This window comes from Oncorhynchus keta, chromosome 29 (genome assembly GCF_023373465.1).
Source record: "Oncorhynchus keta strain PuntledgeMale-10-30-2019 chromosome 29, Oket_V2, whole genome shotgun sequence".
Lineage (NCBI taxonomy): Eukaryota > Metazoa > Chordata > Actinopteri > Salmoniformes > Salmonidae > Oncorhynchus > Oncorhynchus keta.
In genome coordinates, this window is record NC_068449.1 from 47613659 (window position 1) to 47635937 (window position 22279).

Consider the following 22279-nt stretch of genomic DNA (forward strand, 5'->3'; position numbering starts at 1 on the left):
TCACCAAAAGTGACAACAGTGACACATCAAAGGTGAGGCTCGTGGTGCTGAAAGGACAGCGACCGTAATACATAGCACTCCATGGCTAAAAGAGAGCGCGGTTTTGGTCAAACATAGACACGGCAGATAGACAGCATCAAATAGTGTCAAAGAAATAGCAGGCTATTCACAAAAACATTCAAATCAATCTATATATCCTCTCTGAAGGCTTAGAAGGCCTTCAAGGTTTGCCACTGGTTGCCAGGATGACCTGCTCTGATCATCATGGATATGGTGGTGTTTGTATCATAGAAACAGGAGGGTCTATCTCTATCAGCTCCGGGACCTGCTCCATCCCTGCACTGAGACTGTGAAGAGAAGGGTCTGTTCTGCAGACTGGATCCCTGACTGGAACCTCTGTCTCTCTGATGACGACCAAGACTGAAGATGTTCAGTCTACCTGTCCACTGGTTGTGTTCTGTGTGGTGGTGATGGAGAGTCTCTGTATATCGTAGTTCGGTCCTGGTTCCGACTCCGGAAGGAACAGCGACGACTCCTGATCCATTGTTTGTCACCAGCCGCTTCAGAGATCCTGTCACTGCCCTAAAAACTAATTGTACCGAAGAGCATATAAAGGTTTCTAAGTCTTTGCTGAACATGACCTATTATAAAATGTCAAGCCCATCTCTAACAATGTGATTAAAGTACCTAACAATATGGAGTCATTGGAGTTTATTATAAAAAAATCCATATGTGTTGATTCAGGAATTAAGTATAATGTTTTGGTTTGACTGAGAGAAGGGAAATTCAGTATCTGCAATGATACAAAAATAACCAAGTCAGACAGCACAGAGTCAATTATGTATTTAATTTGAACAAAATGGTCATACATTCACGTAACCTGGTGTACAGTACTTTTATTGTACAAAACAATACATAACAAGGTAGTAACTTTTCTCAGTATGGTAACACTTGAACTTTTAAGTAAATCTCGCTTTGATGACAAACATTTTAGAATGGTTTTTGAAAAGATTCAACATTACACACATCTTCACTACTTTATGTCAAGTAAACATGAATTAAGGCACTAACATTTCCTCATAAAACACCAACGTCAAACAACATGACAGGTTGTCACTTTTCATCAGTGAAGCATTTTTACAGACATCATCACCACCATATCATCTACTCTGCCTCATCATACTCATTCTTTACTTAGTTCACCTCATCCAGTTCCCTACTACAACCCAAACCAGCAGAATTAACTACAAACAAACTAAATAGTACTACAGTGCCTTCAGAAAGTATTCACATACCGTGAATTTTTCCACATTGTTGTGTTACAAAGTGGGATAAATTGGATTTGTAATTTTTTTGTCAATGATCTTACTAAAAATACTATCAAACATCAGTAAATAATTAGAAAACACTAATATACTGTTTCTACATCATATAAGTATTCAATGTTAGAATCACTTTTGGCAGCGATTACAGCTGTGAGTTTTTCTGGGTAAGTCTCTAAGAGCTTTCCACACCTGGATTGTTCAACATTTGCCCATTATTCTTAAATCAAAATTCTTCAAGCTCTGTCAAATTGATTGTTGACCATTGCTAGACAACCATTTTCAGGTCTTGCCATAGATTTAAGCAGATTTAAGTCAAAACTGTAACTCGGCCACTCAAGAACATTCATTTTCTTCTTGGTAAGCAACTCCCGTGTAGATTTGGCCTTGTGTTTTAGGTTATTGTCCTAGTGAAAGGTGAATTAATCTCCCAGTGTCTGGTGGAAAGCAGACTGAACTAGGTTTTCCTCTAGGATTTTGCCTGTGCTTAGCTCCATTCCGTTTATTTTTTTATCCTGAAAAACGTCCCATTCCTTAACAATTCCAAGCATACCCATAACATGATGTAGCCAGCACTATGCTTGGAAAATATAGAGAGTGGTACTCAGTAATGTGTTTTATTGGATTTGCCCCAAACATAACACTTCGTTTTCAAGACAAAAAAGTGAATTGCTTTGTCAATTTTTTGGAAAACAGGATGTATGTTTTGGAATGTTTAGGCTTCCTTCTTTTCACTCTGAATATTAGGTTAGTATTGTGGAGTAACTACAATGTTGTTGATCCATCCTCAGTTCTCACATCACAACCATTAAACTCAAACTATTTTAAAGTCACCATTGTCCTCATGGTGAAATCCCTGAGTGTTTTCCTTCCTCTCCGGAAACTGAGTTAGGAAGGACGCCTGTATCTTTGTAGTGACTGGGTGTATTGATACTTCATTCAAAGTGTAATTCATAACTTCACCATTCTCAGAAGGATATTCAATGTCTGCTTTTTTTTTTTTTTGTACCCATCTACAAATAGGTGCCCTTCTTTGCAGAGCATTGGAAAACCTCCCTGGTCTTTGTGGTTGAATCTGTTTGAAATTCACTGCTCGATTGAAGGACTTTAAAGATAATTGTATGTGTGGGGTACAGAGATGAGGTAGTCATAATTTTTTAAATGTTAAACACTATCATTGCACACAGAGTCCATGAAACTTATTATGAGACTTGTTAAGCACATGTTTACTCCTGACCTTATTTAGGCTTGCCATAACAAAGGGGTTTTAACTTTTCATTTTTTATTAATTTGTAAACATTTCTAAAAACATATTTACACTTTGAAATTGTGGGATATTGTGTGTAGGCCAGTGACCAAAAAATCTAAATGTAATCCATTTTAAATTCAGGCTGTAAAAACAAAATGTGGAAAAATCAAGGGGTGTGAAAACCTTGTGAAGGCACTGTACATATTACTATACATGGGCTGAATGCATTTTCTGTTGTGTCCTCAGGAAGCTCCTCTCTGAGAACCCCTTCCTGCAGTGCGTACAGGCGAACGACATCTATCCCGTGTGGACCTTCAGGTGCATCTTCATATTGTGCTGGCGGGAGAACCTCTTCTCACACTGGGGGCAACTGTATGGTTTCTCCCCTGTGTGGACCCTCAGGTGCCTCTTCAGGTTGGACGAGTCTGAAAAACTGACCCGGCACAGGTGGCAGCCGAAAGGTTTCCCTCCTGTGTGCATCCTCTGGTGGAGCTCCACCTGTTCGGGGAAACTGAAGACTTTCCCACAGAATGAAGACGGGAAGCGCTTTTCTTTGGTGCTGACACCTTTACTGATTCCGTCTCTATTACCATCATTTGTCAATGGGCTTGTGTAGCCATTTAGTGTTTTGGCATTGTCCGAGGTCTGGTTTAACATTAGGAGAGTGTGAGGAGGATGAAGGCCAGGGAGTGTCTGTGTTGTCGCAGGGTCCATGTTCCAGTTGATAGATCCTATAGAAGGCAGGCTGAAGGCAGCACCTGTTAGGGGGTTAACCTGAGGCGCCGTCAGTCTCTCTGAATCACAACTATAGGAGCAGGCCGGAGCATCACTTGAGGAGTCTGTGTCTGTTCTCTCCCGCTGCATACCGACACCTCCCCGTCCCCGCAGACAAAATCTACGCCTCGCCCTGGTCTCAGCCAGTCTGTTGTCATGGAGACTATGTTCAGTTGTTGTTTTGTTTTCGACTGTCTGTTTCTGGTTGTGGTTAACAATGTTGTTCCCCAGTCCAGAGTTGAAGATGCTGTCCCATCCACTGACCTCCACTATATCGCCTCTGGTCCTGGCCTGCTCAGTGATGTTATCCACTGGGCCCTTGGCACCCGTCTGGTTCTGGGAATCCAAGATGGCCGACCAGTCTTCTCTGTTATCCTCCAGCCAACTACCTGCAGGATGCGTTAAGAAAATAGACTTTAAAAACATGGCAGAGAACTTTACATGTAGAGCTTTTTTTTAGTTAGTTACCTGGGCCGGTTTCCCAAAAGCATCTTAAGGCTATGTTCATCGTTAGAACCTTCATATGAGCATCGTTAATCGGTTTCCCAAAACCATCATTACTAAAGTTGCTCTTGAAAACGCTTGTTGTTTAACGACTGCCTCAGACCACATGTAGAACAGCTAAGTACGTCGTTAGATGCTTTTTTGCCCATCCGCATCACTTTATACACACAATCAAGATGTCCGCTAAACACAAAATCAAGATGTTTACCGGTCTTTCTGTGACAGCCGACAACTTCAGAACGAATGTGACAGTGACTACAAAACTACAAATACAAAGTTGCTAATTTCTTTGCATAACAAGCAAAGGATATAAAGATGCTTCAAATGAAAACCTAGATGACTATATTAAAATAAATATATTTAGGCCTATAGGCTACAGAGACCTGTATTTTGAATGTTAATTCAATGGAGCTTTATTTAGCTCTTTGTATGCTACTGTCTGTAATTTTGGCCTCAATATATGTCATGATGTGTAACATGTGCGCAACAATGTTCCAAACCTTGACCTAGTGCATTATTATAGGGTAAGCATTAGAATAAGCCACCTCAATATTTGTAGCCATAGGTGATACTATGTCTAGGAGCTGATCCGTCGTCAGTATCGTGGAATAATTCAAATGTTAAAGGTAAGATTGGAAAGGGAGAACGCTGATCTGAGAGCAGGGCTGCCATTCTTTCGATCCTATCAGTATCGACACATGTCTCAACAACGCACTTAGCGAATGTTCTCTCTGCTTGGTGTTTTGGGAAACGCATGTTACATTTTAGGACGTTGTAAGAAAGACGCATCTGTAAAAAAACTTGTACGCCTAAGTTCCATCGCTATAGGGAAATCAGGCCCTGGACATTTTCATACGTTATGATGTGTGTTTTTGTATGTAAACATGTTGTATTAACTTAATTTTATGAAAAAAACATTTTTTCAAAATTATAATAGCCAGGCGCATCACTATTCCCATTGAAGATATATTACTGTATGGAGGCTATATGTATTTCTCTCTTACCTTGCTCCCCCATCAGCAGGTCAATGCTCTCTGGTCCATCTTCTATTGTCTCCTCTTTGACCAGCAGCAGATCAGGCTTCCCATCCTCCATGTCTACTGGCTGTAAGAGATATAGAGGGAGAGGATGTTGGATCAAGAAATCTTATATGAGCACCCTGCTATGAGCATCTTCTGATTGGGCAATGAGGGATTGCTATGAGTACTATGCAAACATGCTATTTTATATGACACTATGCAAACATGTTAGTTGATTTGATACTATAACAAATGTACACTGAAGAAAAACATAAAAATGCTACATGGAGCAATTTCAAAGATTTTACATTGTTACAGTTCATATAAGGAAATCAGTCAATTGAAATAAATTCATTTGGCCCTAATCTATGGATTTCACATGACTGGGAATACAGATATGCATCTGTTGGTCACAGATACCTTAAAAACAAGTAGGGGCGTGGATCAGAAAGCCAGTCAGTATCTGGCGTGACCACCATTTGCCTCGTGCAGCGCGACACATCTCCTTCACATAGAGTTGATCAGGCTGTTGATTGTGGCCTGTGGAATGTTGTCCCTATCTTCTTCAATGGCTGTGCAAAGTTGTTGGATATTGGCGGGAACTGGAACACTTTCGTACACGACGATCCAGAGCATCACAAACATGCTCTATGGGTGACATGTCTGGTAAGTATGCAGGCCATGGAAGAACTGGGAAAGAACAGAAACTGTGTACAGATCCTTGAGACATGGGGCCGTGCATTATCATGCTGAAACATGAGGTGATGTAGGCGGATGAATGGCACGACAATGGGCCTCAGGATCTCATCACGGCAACTCTGTGCATTCAAATTGCCATTGATAAAATGCAATTGTGTTCATTGTATGTAGCTTATGCCTGCCCATACCATAACCCCATCGCCATCATGAGGCACTCCGTTCAGAACGTTGACATCAGCAAACCGCTCGCCCACACGACACCATCTGCCCAGTACATTGGAAACCGGGATTCATGCATGAAGAGCAAACTTCTCCAGCGTGCCAGTGGCCATCAAAGTTGAGTATTTGCCCACTGAAGTTGGTTATGATGCCGAACTGCAGTCAGGTCAAGACCCTGGTGAGGACGATGAGCATGCAGATGAGCTTCCCTAAAACAGTTTGACAGTTTTTGCAGAAACACTGATGCAAACCCAGTTTCATCAGTTGTCCAGGTGGCTGGTCTCAGACGATCCCTCAGGTGAAGAAGCCAGATGTGGAGGTCCTTGGCTGGCGTGGTTACACATGGTCTGCGGTTGTGAGGCCAGTTGGACATAATGCCACATTTTTTAAAAATGGAGGTGGCTGATAGTGAATGAATGAACATTCAATTCTCTGGCAACAGCTCTAATGGACTATCCTGCAATCACATTTAAGAGTGGCCTTTTGTCTCTAGCACAAGGTGCACCTGTGTAATGAGCATGCTGTTTAATCATTTTCTTGATATGCCACACCTGGTAGGTGGATGGATTATCTTGGCAAAGGAGAAATGCTCACTAACAGGGATGTAAAGAAATGTATGGACAACATTTGAGAGAATTACGTTTTGTTGTGCATATGGAAAATTTCAGGGATCTTTTATTTCAGCTCATGAAACATGGCATCAACACGAAGCTTACTTAGGTCCCCAGCACAGTTGAGCCAGTCAGGTGTTTGTTTGTAAATAGCACTACAGGGGAAAGCGGGAGCAGTTAAATCCAGCTGTGTATTGACAGGGGTCGCGTTTTATATTTAAAGTCAACTGGGAGTTTTTTTTCTTCAATAGAGTGATCAAGGACGTGCAACTATAGTTTTTCTTCACAGAAAATACATTAATGCAACACAGGCAGAAAATAGCTTAATTTTCATAAGATGACAACAGAAGTGCAACGCAATTTGGCTGGCAGCCACACAAGTAAATTAACTTACAATGAAAAAGCTGTCTTTTTTTCTACCAAAAACGATGGATGGCCAATATCTTTCTAATGTTTAGACCTATCATAGAAAGAAGGTAGCTGGCTACTTGTCCTAATATGTTGCTTAAAGTGAATCTAGCACTTTACCATCGAAAATCGGCTGGCTACACCAAGAAATGTACCGGAGAAAAAAAGCTTCACATCACTCAGAGTACTGTCTGCCTGTTCGTGAATTCTCATTCAAGATGAGTTGCAACTGAAGTACAAAATTGCTCTGATGCCGAGCAGAATTTACAATAAGAAGCATTTTAGATCTGCGTTTACAAAACGCAGCAAGATATATATTTTTTGTTGTGTTAACACGAACCCTAGTTGAACTTGCTAAGTCAGTGTCTGTTTTAATAAGGTGGTGGGGCATCATATTGTGTCAACTTTCTGTCGTGTTTGAGAAGTCAAAGCCATTTGGATTAGTTATTTGAACAGCTGCCACTTATCTTGATTTCCTTGCATTTCTCTCTTCTCGTAGCAGGTAGGCCCGTTGCACTAGCGACTACAGACTCCACACATACACAGTTGTAGACATGCTGCTTGAGAGCCAGGACTGTATGTATCAAAACTTTGTTCATTTGCACAATGTCTGTCATTCACATTTGTTTGTAAATGTCCAAACTCACCAAAAAAATACATTCGGTAGCTCCTACCTATATATACAGTGGGGCAAAAAGTATTTAGTCAGCCAATTGTGCAAGTTCTCCCACTTAAAAAGATGAGAGGCCTGTAATTTTCATCATAGGTACACTTCAACTATGACAGACAAAATGAAAAGAAAAAAAAATCCAGAAAATCACATTTTTACTGAATTTATTTGCAAATTATGGTGGAAAATAAGTATTTGGTCAATAACAAAAGTTTATTTCAATACTTTGTTATATACCCTTTGTTGACCCTGACAGAGGTCAAATGTTTTCTGTAAGTCTTCACAAGATTTTCACACACTGTTGCTGGTATTTTGGCCCATTCCTCCATGCAGATCTCCTCTAGAGCAGTGATGTTTTGGGGCTGTTGCTGGGCAACACGGACTTTCAACTCCCTCCAAAGATTTTCTATGGGGTTGAGATCTGGAGACTGGCGAGGCCACTCCAGGACCTTGAAATGCTTCTTACGAAGCCACTCTTTCGTTGCCCGGGCGGTGTGTTTGGGATCATTGTCATGTGAAAGACCCAGCCACGTTTAATCTTCAATGCCCTTGCTGATGGAAGGAGGTTGTCACTCAAAATCTCATGATACATGGCCCCATTCATTCTTTCCTTTACACGGATCAGTCGTCCTGGTCCCTTTGCAGAAAAACAGCCCCAAAGCATGATGTTTCCACCCCCATGCTTCACAGTAGGTATGGTGTTCTTTGGATGCAACTCAGCATTCGTTGTCCTCCAAACACAATGAGTTGAGTTTTTACCAAAAAGTTATATTTTTGTTTCATCTGACATTCTCCCAATCTTCTTCTGGATCATCCAAATGCTCTCTAGCAAACTTCAGACGCAGGGGGACACATGCAGGATTTGAGTCCCTTGCGGCGTAGTGTGTTACTGATGGTAGGCTTTGTTACTTTGGTCCCAGCTCTCTGCAGGTCATTCACTAGGTGCCCCCGTGTGGTTCTGGGATTTTTGCTCACCGTTCTTGTGATCATTTTGACCCCACGGGGTGAGATCTTGCATGGAGCCCCAGATCGAGGAAGATTATCAGTGGTCTTGTATGTCTTCCATTTCCTAATAATTACTCCCACAGTTGATTTCTTCAAACCAAGCTGCTTACCTATTGCAGATTCAGTCTTACCAGCCTGGTGCAGGTCTACAATTTAGTTTCTGGTGTCCTTTGACAGCTCTTTGGTCTTGGCCATAGTGGAGTTTGGAGTGTGACTGTTTGAGGTTGTGGACAGGTGTCTATACTGATAACAAGTTCAAACAGGTGCCATTAATACAGGTAACGAGTGGAGGACAGAGGAGCCTCTTAAAGAAGAAGAAGAAGTTACAGGTCTGTGAGAGCCAGAAAACTTGCTTGTTTGTAGGTGACCAAATACTTATTTTCCACCATAATTTGCAAATAAATTCATTAAAAATCCTCCTGGATGTTTTTTCCTCATTTTGTCTGTCATAGTTGAAGTGTACCTATGATGAAAATGACAGGCCTCTCATCTTTTTAAGTGGGAGAACTTGCACAATTGGTGGCTGACTAAATACTTTTTTGCCCCACTGTATGTTTAACTTCATGAGCTGGATTTTGCCTGTCTTTGCAATTCGTTTATTTTCGTTTGCGCTTGTTAACATATTTAGCTATCAGCCTCCATGGAAATCCGCTATTAATTGTGACAATTGTGAGAATTCTGGTAATAGACACCCAATGGGCTTTTATTTGTTTGTTTCCTGGGTTGAGAGGACAGTATGACAATCTGGATACCGCTCAACCCTATCTAAGTGTAGAGAATCGTTGTACCATCTAAACCGCTGTGAAATATCATGTCAATAACCAAAAAGTATTTCCAGCTGGTGTACAAAACCGGAAGTTAAAGACGCAAAAATTAAACTTACGAACGCGAAGCATAAAAATAGTGCACATAGAACAGATCTACCGCTTATTAGACTTGCTTTCAATAAGAATGACAGATCTACAACTGTCATTTCTATGTGAATTTGGTGGGGTCGCCCAAAAAGGTACATAATGCAGCATTGATGGTTTGATGATTGAAAGGCATGGACTTTCAACGTGGTGTGTTTACCCATCCCTACTGTAGTTATATAATGACTTCATTGTTGTTAAACCCATCATGGTGGACATAAATATGTGGGTAAAAACAAGTCAGCTATGATAAGTAAAAATGAAATAAAAATCAGACATACCTGACTAAACTATAATGACGTGTACAGTAGGTGTTTGTTAGTGTGTGGGTATGCGTAGGTATATTTAGTAAGTGTATATTGGTTATAAAGTGCTGTTGTATGTATGCAGAATAGGGTGAGATCAGATGTGATGTATACTAAAGAGAGTCTCAATGAAAGTCTTAGAATGAAAAGTCCCATTTTGTGTATATTAACCCTTTCCACTCACAGCCCGTCATTCCGTGTACGGGTTGAAAAGACAAGATTGTCATTGATAAGCGCCTAAATTGGAATGCAGTGGCTGTACATCACTGTATGAGATTTGACTGACAGCCGTTATAAACTTGAGCACTGCGCAACAAGATGTCCCCATCCCACCTGTTAATTGGGTTACTTTAGCACATTTGTTGTTGTCTGAGTGAGGGGAATGCTGGAAATTGAGTCAATTCGTTCTGAAAGATGAGACGTTGAGGATTATAATAACTACCACTGATGTCATACAAGCAAACCACACACCTTTCAGTCCAAATGTGCACTTCACATTTCCATATTGGAAAACATGTCATTTAGAGTATCAACGTTTATGATCGCTATGTTTGATCCACAGTTACAAGGATGACATGCATTAAACCCTGGGTTGTCCTGAACACAATGAGCCTGTGTTTGTCGTATTGTGTGGAACCTTAGCCGCGGAACACGCACTTGAATACACTCATGACTCCATTCTATGTGCACCAAAATTACAGTCTGTTTGTCTGAAGTAGCTTTTGAAAGCCTACCACTGTATTAGCTAGTCATGTTGACAATAGGATACGCTGTCAAATGGATACGCTGCCACCTGACCCAGATTGCGATTTCCAATAGAAAAATGTGAGATTACGTAAACAGCAACAGTAATTTGTGACCTTGGGAGTTTAAAGTTCTATCTGCGCAAAGCATAGTTCTGAGATATTGAGCATCAAAGTTCTCATCCCAGATCTCAGAACTGTTTTGTAATGAATTCTTCTTTCATAACCCAATAAGGTCCTCACTTTAAAAGGTACCTGAAGTGCAGGGGATAAAAATCTTGCGACATTTGCAAATCAGTTTTTTTTTTTTTTTTGGGGGGTCATTCACAGATAGAGCCTTATGGCTCTGAAATGTCAACCTGGGTTTCAAAGATGTTTGCGAAGATATCACTTTTTCTTTTATCATCGTAAGTTGTCTTTATCACAAATCTGACATCACACATGTGGAGTACCAACTAAAGAGCAACTATGTGAATAACACATTTTTGACCAAAATGTGAGAGCCTTTATAGTCCCAAGGTCTCGAATTGTGTGATGGTGGGGACGCAGGGTTGTGTTCCAAACAAAAAACTGCAAGTGTTCTTGCTTCAGTTCCTCAATGCCAATGCAAGCAGAGCTCAAATAAGCCATAAAGTCATAAAAGTGCACTGAAATTACTTCGAAATAATGCACACTTCTTTAACCAGTTAGACCTCTCACTGGGTTGGCGCCCCCCATTGGGTTGTGCCGTGGCAGAGATCTTTGTGGGCTATACTCAGCCTTGTCTCAGGATGGTAAGTTGGTGGTTGAAGATATCCCTCTCGTGGTGTGGGGGCTGTGCTTTGAAAAAGTGGGTGGGGTTATATCCTGCCTGTTTGGCCCTGTCCGGGGGTATCATTGGATGGGGCAGCAGTGTCTTCTGACCGCTCCTGTCAGAAGCGTCAGCCTCCAGTATTTATGCTGCAGTAGTTTGTGTCGGGGGGCTAGGGTCAGTCTGTTATATCTGGAGTATTCCTTCTGTCTTATCCCATGTCCTGTGTGAATTTAAGTATGCTCTCTCTCTAATTCTCTCTGAGGACCTGAGCCCTAGGACCATGCCTCAGGACTACCTGGCATGATGACTCCTTGCTGTCCCCAGTCCACCTGGCCGTGCTGCTGCTCCAGTTTCAACTGTTCTGCCTGCGGCTATGGAACCCTGAGCTGGACGTGCAACCTGTCCCAGACCTGCTGTTTTCAACTCTCTAGAGACAGCAGGAGCGGTAGAGATACTCTTAATGATCGGCTATGAAAAGCCACCTGACATTTACTCCTGAGGTGCTGACTTGTTGCACCCTCAACAACTACTGTGATTATTATTATTTGACCATGCTGGTCATTTATGAACATTTGAACATCTTGGCCATGTTCTGTTATAATCTCCACCCGGCACAGCCAGAAGAGGACTGGCCACCCCTCATAGCTTGGTTCCTCTTTAGGTTTCTTCCGAGGGAGTTTTTCCTGCCACCGTGCTTCTACACCTGCATTGCTTGCTGTTTGGGGTTTTAGGCTGGGTTTCTGTACAGCACTTTGATATATCAGCTGATGTAAGAAGGGCTATATAAATACATTTGACTCAAACCATTTTTTACCTATCTTGCTCCCACTCCAAAATTACAATGAATATTCATATTTTGTTACTGAATGTTTCCAGAGTATTTTCAGATTTTGTTATTGACAAATGCCATGAAAAGTACAGTAAATGTCCAATGCACATAAAATCAACCGTGTAATGTTTGGATTCAGTCTTGTGTCAGGTGAACTGTTGTCTTCACCTTTGGTCAAATAATTTCCCCATCAACTCTAAAGTGTTCTCCTTCAATTTCTACCATGGTAATGCATATTCTTTTAATAGTTAATCTGTTAGAAATTTCAATTTGGCTCAATCCATATTGACCAATTTCCACAAGTGGAAGGGGCTAAACATAAACAAGTGTTAAATATACCATATGAAAACCACACATACTCATCAAAGAAATCTGCATGATCTTCATAAACTATTCATTTTCTCATTAAAAGTGTTTTGGGTTCATTTGTGAACATCATATATCCTACACAGCACAAACACAATATGAAACAGATTTCTCAGGAGTGAATGTGCCTTATACACTGACTGCACAAAACATAAGGAACACCTTCCTAATACTGAGTTGCACCCCCTTTTGCCCTCAGAACAGCCTTAATTCGTCAGGACATGGACTCAACAAGATGTCGAAAGCTTTCCACAGAGATGCTGGCCCATGTTGACTCCAATGCTTCCAAAGTTGTGTTAAGTTGGCTGGATGTCCTTTGGGTGGTGGACCATTCTTGATACACACAGGAAAATGTTGAGTGAAACACCCAGCAGCATTGCGGTTCTTGACACACTCAAACCAGTACGCCTGGCACCTACAATCATACCCCATTCAAAGGCACTTTAGTCTGTCTTGCCCAGTCACCCTCTAAATGGCACACACATACTATCCATGTCACAAGGCTTTAAAATCCTTCTTTAACCTGCCTCCTCCCCTTCATTTACAGACTGAAGTTGATTTAACAGGTGACATCAATAAGGGATCATAGCTTTCACCTGGATTCACCTGGTCCGTCTGTCATAGAAAGAGAAGGTGTTCCTAATGTTTTATACATTCAGTGTATATCACAATGTCTGGATGCAACATTCTGCCCAGGAATATTCAACACTGAAATCTGTTACTCTGGTTATTCCAAAAGCATAATTTCTGTTGACAACAATGTAAATTAGTCTTTGTCTTTAATGCAGGGTTTGATCTAAACGCCAGAAGCTATTGAGTGGAATGGTTACTTTCTATGTTAGAGTGGAATGGTTTTTCTGCTGGTGTATCCTGAGGTATCTCCTCTCTGAGAACTTCTTCCCGCAGTGCGTACAGGCAAATGGCCTCTCTCCCGTGTGGACCTTCAGGTGCATCTTCAGGTTGCCAGCCTGGGTAAAGCGCATGTGACACTGGGGGCAGCTGTAGGGTTTCTCCCCTGTGTGGACCTTCTGGTGCAACTTCAAGTGGTCCTGGCGGGAGAACCTTTTCTCACACTGGGGGCAGCTGTAGGGTTTCTCACCTGTGTGGATCCTCTGGTGCCTCTCCACCTTCTGGGGGCAGCTGAAGCCTTTGTTACAGAACATGCAGAGGAACCGTTTCTCTTTAGTATTGCCTGATGTTTCTCCACCTCCCCGAGCATTTGCCCTTTGGTCGTTTGAGTTCAAGACCTGATCGAAAAGGACGGGGCCCTGTGAATCAGAAAGCCCCATCGACGCGGACACTGGATCGCGATCCCTGAACGCGTGTAAAGGGGAGTGGGTTGCGACATTTGGATTAGTCTCTAAGCTTCCTCTGTAATCTAAGAATTCTCTGCCCTGTGAGTGTCGGTCTCCTAGGTGACTATCTGCATTCCATGTGGGAGGAGCATCGCCCTCCACTTTCACATCTACGACCAGACCCTCCCTTTTCTTATCTAGGCACCCTTCAGAGTATACACTACTACTGTACTGGTTCCAGTACCCTCTAGACAGATCAGTCTGTGTCTCTAAACCCAAGGATATGTTGCCAGGTTCCATCTCTGTAGCGTAAGAGGAAGACAGATCATCACTGCCAGTGTCTAATGTGTCACCTTCACCATCTCCACGGGAATGAACCGTCCTCTGGGTCTGGTGAAATACTGGTAAGTACTCGGAGCTGGGAGCAGGAGGACAGCCCAGTCTCCCCAGCCCAAGTCTCTCTGGGTCTGATCTGTGGTCAAATCCTGTGTGTAAGAGCCTGCGTGTTACAGTTAAAGTCTTTGTGTCTGTCTCGGACTTGAGGACGGCGTTCAGCGTTCCACTGACCTCCGTGATGCTGCGTTGGGTCCTGGGCTGCGCTGGAGCGGTGGTGTTGTCCTCCGTGGCTATAGGGGGCACTCCAGCCGCTGCTCCAGTTTGGATGTCTCTGTTGTGCCGTGGGTCCTCCTCTCCTTCAGACTTCTCCTGCTTGACCAGAGGCGATCCTCCAGCATCTGCATCTACAGACTGACAAGAAGAGAGGAGCTTATTATTGGTACATGACTTGAATTGGATAACAACGCCGTGGAGAAGTCTCACAAGCTCCCCTATCCTCCTGAGACTCAGCAATTAATTTGCCCTCTCTAATGGACATTCCTTTATGATCCGTATCTCTAATTAAAGCCATACATGCCACTGTGTCAGGTCCTGTTGTACCTTTGAGAAGACAGTCTGGGCTTTCAATTATATTACGTGTGATGGTATCACCGTCATAATTCTTTTTTTCTTCCTGGTTCTCCAAATGGCTACAATCACAATTACCATCACAATTAGTAATTGTATAATTATCATTTTTGTGAGTTTGATATTCAAATTGTTTCTAATTGGTAAATCTAAGTTGTAGTTTGTTCATAATTTATTCAGATTAAATAAGAGCTTGTTGTGATGCTGAGTTATTTACCGAAATGTTGGTTTGTAAATAACTAATTGATGGACTCAATTATTTGAAATCCATTTTGTTTGTTGTTGGTTTGTTGTTGCTCTCAACGCGTTGTTTGCGCCGTTTTTCTGGAGAGATCTCTCTCTGGGATATGTTGCCAAACTCATCATAGTTAAGCACAGAACATGTGGTAATTAACTACAATGACCAGAATCAATTGCATCTTCATCTGCCTGTTCTTATTGGTTCTTGCCAGTGGGGCTGGCAGACAGACATGGAGAGGAAGAGCGATAGAGAGATGCAGTTGCTTAGGTATCTCTACATGACAATACATTAATTGATGTAATGTTTTTATTTAGCAGTCTTAAAAGTATGGCTTATCTACTTTGATGAACTACTGAAATGGTGATTTCGTCAAACATCCAGGCTAACCTACATGCCTGGAGGGTGACTCTTTGGGGAGCACAGAGATTGATGGCTGCAGTGTTCATTTTCTCACCTATTTTAGATTGAGTTTTTATGACTAAAATACCCATTTTAGTAATTTCATCCTTCTTAGTTTTAGTTATCAGTTGACTACAACTCTGGACAATTTTTGTCTAGTTATAATCACAATCATTTTAATCATTGTAGTTATTTTTGTTTTACTGAAGACTTCATACAAACCTCCAACTTAACTTCCATCGTGCACATAATAGCTTCCACTTCCTTATTCACATGTATTTTAGTCACCTAAGTCAGTGCATTATTTTCTATTAAATAATAAAATATTTAGGAGACGTCTAACTTCCATCGTGTGCCCATTCAGATAGCCTTGTACATCTAGTTCTACTATCCCCTCTTATACCTTAGCTGGCAACATTGATATTGTGGTAGATTGTAACCAATGCCAGCCATACTTAACCATATACTATAAAGCCTTGGCTACAGGTTAAACCATTTATAGCTCTGATTTGTCTCCCCATCATAACTGTCAACAGGATAAATACATGTTCTCCTTAAAAAGGGGAGAATGAGCTTTCCAGAAATGCCAGATGTATTACTGTACTCCTAATAATCAACAAATAGCAACTCACAATAATCAAGAAACCGCAACTCACATTTGCAGATCGTGAGAGACTGCATCCAACACAGATTAATGAATAACAGCACACATGGGAAAATAGAGCTGCTGATGAAATCAAAGCTAAAATAGCCTACATGAAAGTAAGGGAGAGAGAGTAAACATCATTGTTTAAAGAGTGACTGAAGAGACTGTTTTTTATGCAATACTATTGAGCTCGCCAGCTTGTAGTCCCAAAAAAATATGAAATGAGTTAGCATTCTTTACCTCTGGTTCATTGGGCATTCCTCTGGGGGGAAATCATCAGGTAGGGGTATAAACCAAAAGTAAGACCCGAGGTTAACACACAAGGCTTCGGAGATCAAGGCTTCGGAGATCTTATAGGTTTTGTTCTATGAGATAAATGTAATGTTAACTGACTGATATTATGAAGCCTTTATGTGCTCAAAATATGTAAGTTGCGAGTCCTAAACGGCCATACAAATTGAACTACAACATAAATCCGATTTTTTTTCTTTACATCTCTACGCCGACTACGTAATCTAGTCTAAACTACAGTCCGCCAACATTCTAGTTCTTTTTTTTTTGTTAGCTTTCTACGTAGCTCTACTTACATTTGTGCGGCTGAATTTTTTGAATGCAACTCAAAAAAACGGACCTACATGTTACAAAAATATTTATCAACCTGGCCAGATTGTGTAATAGGGATCATTTCTGTCGTCACATTCTGCGACTGCAGCGGTGTATCTGATATTCGCATGTGCCAGCACCAGCAGCGCAAGTCTCATTCTGTGCTTATGTACAAGTGAAGTGAGTTCGGAAAAACTGAAAACTATGCATCTTAGAAATAGTTTTCACATACAAACTTCATATGTCTGAACTCAGAATCAAATAGGCTTTACCCAAAATAACATGGATGCTGTGGTAGAATGTTTATTTTGATTTTGATAAATGCACATTATCGCCTGATTTCAGATGTGTCATGAAAAATATTATTTGGGAAATAGTTATTCTTGCAAAGCATGTAACCGTTTAAATCAAACTATTATATTGTGTTCTTATGGGCCAGTCCACCCTATCAGCTCTTAACACCAGCCACTCTACGATAAAGGCTAAACATTTCTAAACCTGACAAAGTCAGAGTCTACGAACGCACGTAGTGGTACACACTGAACAAGCCAAGGCTTTATATAAATCTTTTACGACCTAAGAATTTGCCCACATAAGACGGCTAAAATCATACAGTCTGTGGAGGCCTTTACCAGATCGAACGAAAACGCAAGGATGGTATATTGTTTTGCTTCCGGCTACAACCATATCTCTACAGCGGGAAGGTTACCGTTTTGAGAACGATGTTGTAATCAAGAAACTTTGGGTCCGTTTGATAAGGTAAGCTAAATCTGTTAGCGAGACTTCAATGGCAGATGTTTTAATTTTTGTGTTAGCACATCTTTTCACTTGTTTTGGTTACATAAATGCTTCAAAATTCACAGTTATGTTATCTGATGATTTTCATATTACACAACGTATAAGATCTAAGCCTGTGTTTATCAGACCTTATTTTCGACATTTATAAAAAACAAATAATAATTTCCCATAAGCTTTGGCCAACGAGCCATGGCGTTGTAAGCCTCCGTTAGCGCCTACAAAAAGACGCCTTTAATATTGCTCTCTATAACACTAACCTCTATCACAATAATGTTCTGAATTGAGGTTCGAGTGCCCTCGTCAACAGTGATTGGTTGGTCATCGCTCCATGTATTGTGACCCGCTGGCTTCACAAAGCTCCTGTGGCCTCCAGTGAGATGTCCACCTGAGTGTGAGATTGGGAGAAAATAGGCGTAGGTTAACTACTGTCAATGCTCAACGGTATATATATCAAACACGGTTGAGGATTTACAAGGATGTAAGATAACTAATCAAATTCTTGATATACTATTTACTGATCGATGTATTATTATGTAACATGCATCACATTGCTTTCATTGAGTAGATAATATAATAATAATAGGAAATGCAGTAAATCAAGAATCTTGTTAGAATATGATAGTGTCTTGGCGCAAGTGTTACTATCCTGCTTAATAACAAGACCCAATTCTAACACACGTGCAGAAGGGAACAGGGCGACAGGCACTGAGATATGAACGTCGACAGGCCGCGCATCCTCAGCCTTATGCAAATATATACCTCTTGTCATTCCTTTGTATCGGTCGAGGACCTTGACACTACTGGGACGACTGGCGAGGACGCGCTCTCGTATTGTCCTCTCTGCGCGCTCCCGTGCCACCTTTAGTTCCAATAGCTGTAGTTTCCTCCGCAAGGCCCCGTTTTCTTTCTGGCTTTGAGTTATTTCCAAACGAAATACTGCATAGTCGTCGTCTACGAGTTTACAGATCTCTGCCACGGCTGCATTCGCTAGCACCTCCATGACGGAGGCTATTTGAGTGTGAAAAACCATACAGTTAGCCATTGTTAGCTAAGCAGCTAGCTAGCGTTACCTAGATAACATCTATCAACCAAGTCCCGTATCCAACGCGAATTAAACACTACCTGAGGAAAGTATTTAATGCGGTGTAGTTTAATTCGTTTTTTTTTCAGTCTAGGGTGTTGTAACACGTCTAAACAATAACGCTAACGTGGAATTTGTATTTTGTCGCTTGACTTCCGTTTACTTCTTCTATAATATTATTTCGGTCCTCAAACGTTAGAGGAGCTTGCCGCCTCTACTGTACTGGAGTGTGTAGTCAAGCACAACTAAATGAATAGACTAAACGAATAAAGAAACAAACATTAAGAGAAACTAAACCTTCCTATCGAATCCTGTATTACTAAGAAAATAAAAAGAGCCCTGTACTTACAACAATCAATCAACACATGCATCACTGTTTCATCAACCATACACTCTGTACACAAACCATTTGCATACTTGCCAACCAGACATAATGACGAGTTCAACGTACAATGTACTAAACGCAACCACCACCTCTTCCTTCATAATCAGACCCTTGAATCTTGGTCCACCACCTTTCTTTGGCGGGCATGTAAATGCTGGCCTTTGGGTTCTTGGCCTCACCTCGTGGAGCATGAATATCAATTAAATATATTTTTAAATACCCTTTTAAAGCCCATAACACAGCACACAATCCCAACAACACCCAAACAATGGCTAGAGGTCCAGGATGGAACTCAAAGACCAACCACCTGAGGGTTGTGGCTCCTGCATCTACCGCTTGTTACAAGAGCCGTTCTACATTGCAGAATGGCTCTTGTAACAGTTTACATTTGAAGGGCCTCTCCTTGGTGTGAACGGTCTGGTGCTCCTTCACATAGTTCGCTTCAGCGAAACACTTCCCACATGTAGGGCAGGCGTACGGCTTGTCAGCATCAGCCCTAATGCTCAGCCTCCCACATTGTGACCCAATGACAGAGGCGGTAGAAGCAGGAGCGACAAGCAGGTGGTTAGTCTTTGAGCTCCCTCTTTGACCTATAGCCATTGTTTGGGTGTTGTTGGGATTGTGTGCTGTGTTAAAGGCTAGATACCCTGATGAAGACAGCTTGCCTGTCGAAACATTGGATACAAAAAAATGTGCATCTGAGTTCCTTTATTTTTTTTATAGGTTAGGTACCTCTCATGGTGAACCCCCATTGTGACCATGTCTGTTTTCGGTTGGGTAACCATGAGGTAACTGAGGAAGGCTACACCCAGGTCCAGGCCTTCTATGAACCCAGTCACCAGGCACTAGATGAGACCATGAAGGAGAAGACAGATTACCACCAGGGTTGTCTTCTGTCACTCCCTGTGAAGGCTGAAGCCCAGGGTGATCATGGATACTGTGATGTTTGTATCATAGGAACAGCAGGGTCTATCTCTATCATCCCCAGGCCCTGCTCCATCCCTGCACTGAGACTGTGAAGAGAAGGGTCTGGGCTGCCGACTGGATCCCTGACTGGAGCCTCTGTCTCTCTGATGACCACCAGGACTGTTGTTCAGTCCACCTGTCCACTGATTGTGTTCTGTTTGGTAGTTGTGGTGGAGTCTCCGTCCCTAGTGGATCATTCCTGGTTCCGACTCGGGAAGGAACAGCGACGGCTCCTGATTCAGGGTCCTGATCCGGGGCCAGCTGTTTCAGAGGTTCAGTCTCTCCCTCCAGCAACTCCTGAGGTGTGTTCAGTTCGCTTGAACATTTTCTACGTTGCAGAACGGTTTGTACTGAACAACACGTTTCCTCAAAACATTCTTGTAAGTTCTTGAATAGACTTTGAGGTACGTTTGCTCCCATTTGGTGGGTGTGGTTTGAAACAATAAGTGACATACTGCCATGCTGACAGAGTTCCCCAACCAACAAGCCCTCCCCGTTTTGTAACTGGTTGAGTACAGCACCATCTGTTCAATTGAACATTCCAGGACGTTCAAATGTGCTGAATGCAGCCCTGATATTACCAGGTCCTCAGAATGCAGACTGTAAAGGGCAATTCCACAGTAACATAATAACGCTGAGACTCAGACTTTTCACTTTATAATGTATGCCAAGTTAAAAAAAGATAACTCTATGCACAAGGATTACGTTTAACAATTGACACAGAAAATTTGACCAAAAACACATTTACTTGATGAACATTGTACTTCAAGTAAATTAGTTTTGGTCAACATTTTTGTGCGTAGAGTTGTATGGTTCGACTGAGATAAGGGAAGCTCAGTCCCTGCAATGAATAAAAAATAACGAAGTCAGTCAGCACAGAGTCGATTTTGTGTATTTAATTTCATAACGTAAAGTACAGCAATTTTATTGCACAAAACATTACATTTTACAAGTAGAATAACTTTGATTACTATGGTAACCCTTCAGCTATTCTATAAATCTGGAACCCTCACTATTGTAACATTTATTTTAGAATACTTTGGAAAAGGTTCAACATAACATTACAGACATCTTCATTTCATCATTATAAAACACATGCGTGAAACAGGACAAGGCTGTCACTTTTCATCAGTAACAACGTTTCCAACCACAGTTTTTATGCAAGTAAAGTCATACAATATGAAAAAAAACGGTTACGAGAGCTGTGATGGAAACAGGATGTTTTGATACAATTTTATAAATGCCTACAGATAATTTGTTCGTTCGACATGATGGGATCTTTTTGGGTCTGTAAAATTAATGATGCGAGAAATTGCGGTGGAAACGCATTTATGAGCACATATTGATATAATAACCATCATATCGAAGTAAACTTGGAGTCACGCGATGATATGGTGTGTGGCCCTCCCACTACGACTTGGGAAAACATGAAGTTTATTCGGCTACAGATCAAATAAATTATGATTAACTTCACAGGGTGGTAAAAATGCACGGTATGAGCTTGATGCTCCTGTCCAATAAATAGGTCTTATTCTAGTTACATGATAATCGATGCTTGACTGCTGTCATGCCTTTATCATTAATGTGATGACGATTATTTTATCAAATTGATGAACTATGTTAAATTATTATGATGATTGCATTAATCCTGTAACAGTTAACTCATTAGGAATCTTGGGCCACCACGGAAAAAGTTAACAAGTAATCGTTTTATGAATGAACTCTTAAAGATATAAAGATCTCTTACATTTCAGTCTTCAATCAGTCATTCATTATTTATTACCTTCTATCAGTCTCATTCTGAATGTTGCAAAATCCTTGGATATCTGCACGAACCCTAGCATAAATGATGAATCAGCGATAGAAAATAAATATTTAAGCCAATTTGTATAACTAACTAATCACACAGAATTACATAAACTCAAACAGAATAGCTTACACATTGATTACTACAAAATGCAATGAAAATGCCCTAGTGGACTAAACCGATATGACGGCTTGGTTGACAATGGAAAGGGGTGTGGACAGAGAGTGGGAAAGACCTAATGGACCCACTACATACAGTTGATAACTATGCTCTTGGAAATGCTAATACTTTGCACATGAACAGCCGCTCATTCGAAAATAATTGCAATGTACATATTTACGCTTGTATGTCTTGTCGTCTTTCTCTGTTGAAGTTGCTCGGTCCATTTTCTGTCGAGAGTAATTTGTCAGAAGTCTCTGGTTGTGTTCCCCAAAAGTCTGCGAGACAGGTACAGGATGGCAACAACAATTGCCGACTAACACCAGGAACGCACTATCCCTCAATCAGTGCTGTCATGACGTTGGCCTGGTGGGTAGGTTTATGACAATCATAAATACCTCTTCCCCCCTCTTTCCTCTCTCTACCCTTCTGAGGTAACATTTGCAAAACCCTTGGTTAACATAGAGATTCAGGGAACATCAGAAGGTGGGGGGAAATTAACTATATTC

At 41.3% G+C, this 22279-nt stretch overlaps 1 protein-coding gene across 2 annotated transcripts; it reads right to left on the minus strand.

Moving 5' to 3' along the window:
• Positions 1 to 833: 833 nt before the first annotated feature.
• Positions 834 to 18637, minus strand: LOC118361921 (zinc finger protein 227-like). 2 transcript variants are annotated; one of them, XM_052485339.1, is made up of 5 exons: positions 18132 to 18634; positions 17630 to 17757; positions 14290 to 14469; positions 4854 to 4953; positions 834 to 3734 (listed from the first exon to the last, which is right to left on the minus strand). In XM_052485339.1, exons 1-5 carry the CDS (start codon positions 18412 to 18414, stop codon positions 2869 to 2871), a joined length of 1557 nt encoding a protein of 518 aa, XP_052341299.1. In that variant the 5' UTR covers positions 18415 to 18634; the 3' UTR covers positions 834 to 2868. The 2 variants fall into 2 exon arrangements, with proteins under 2 accessions (XP_052341299.1, XP_035598047.2); XM_035742154.2 differs by lacking the exons at positions 834 to 3734; positions 4854 to 4953 and having other exon boundaries at positions 10774 to 14469; positions 18132 to 18637.
• Between the last annotated feature and the right edge of the window lie 3642 nt (positions 18638 to 22279).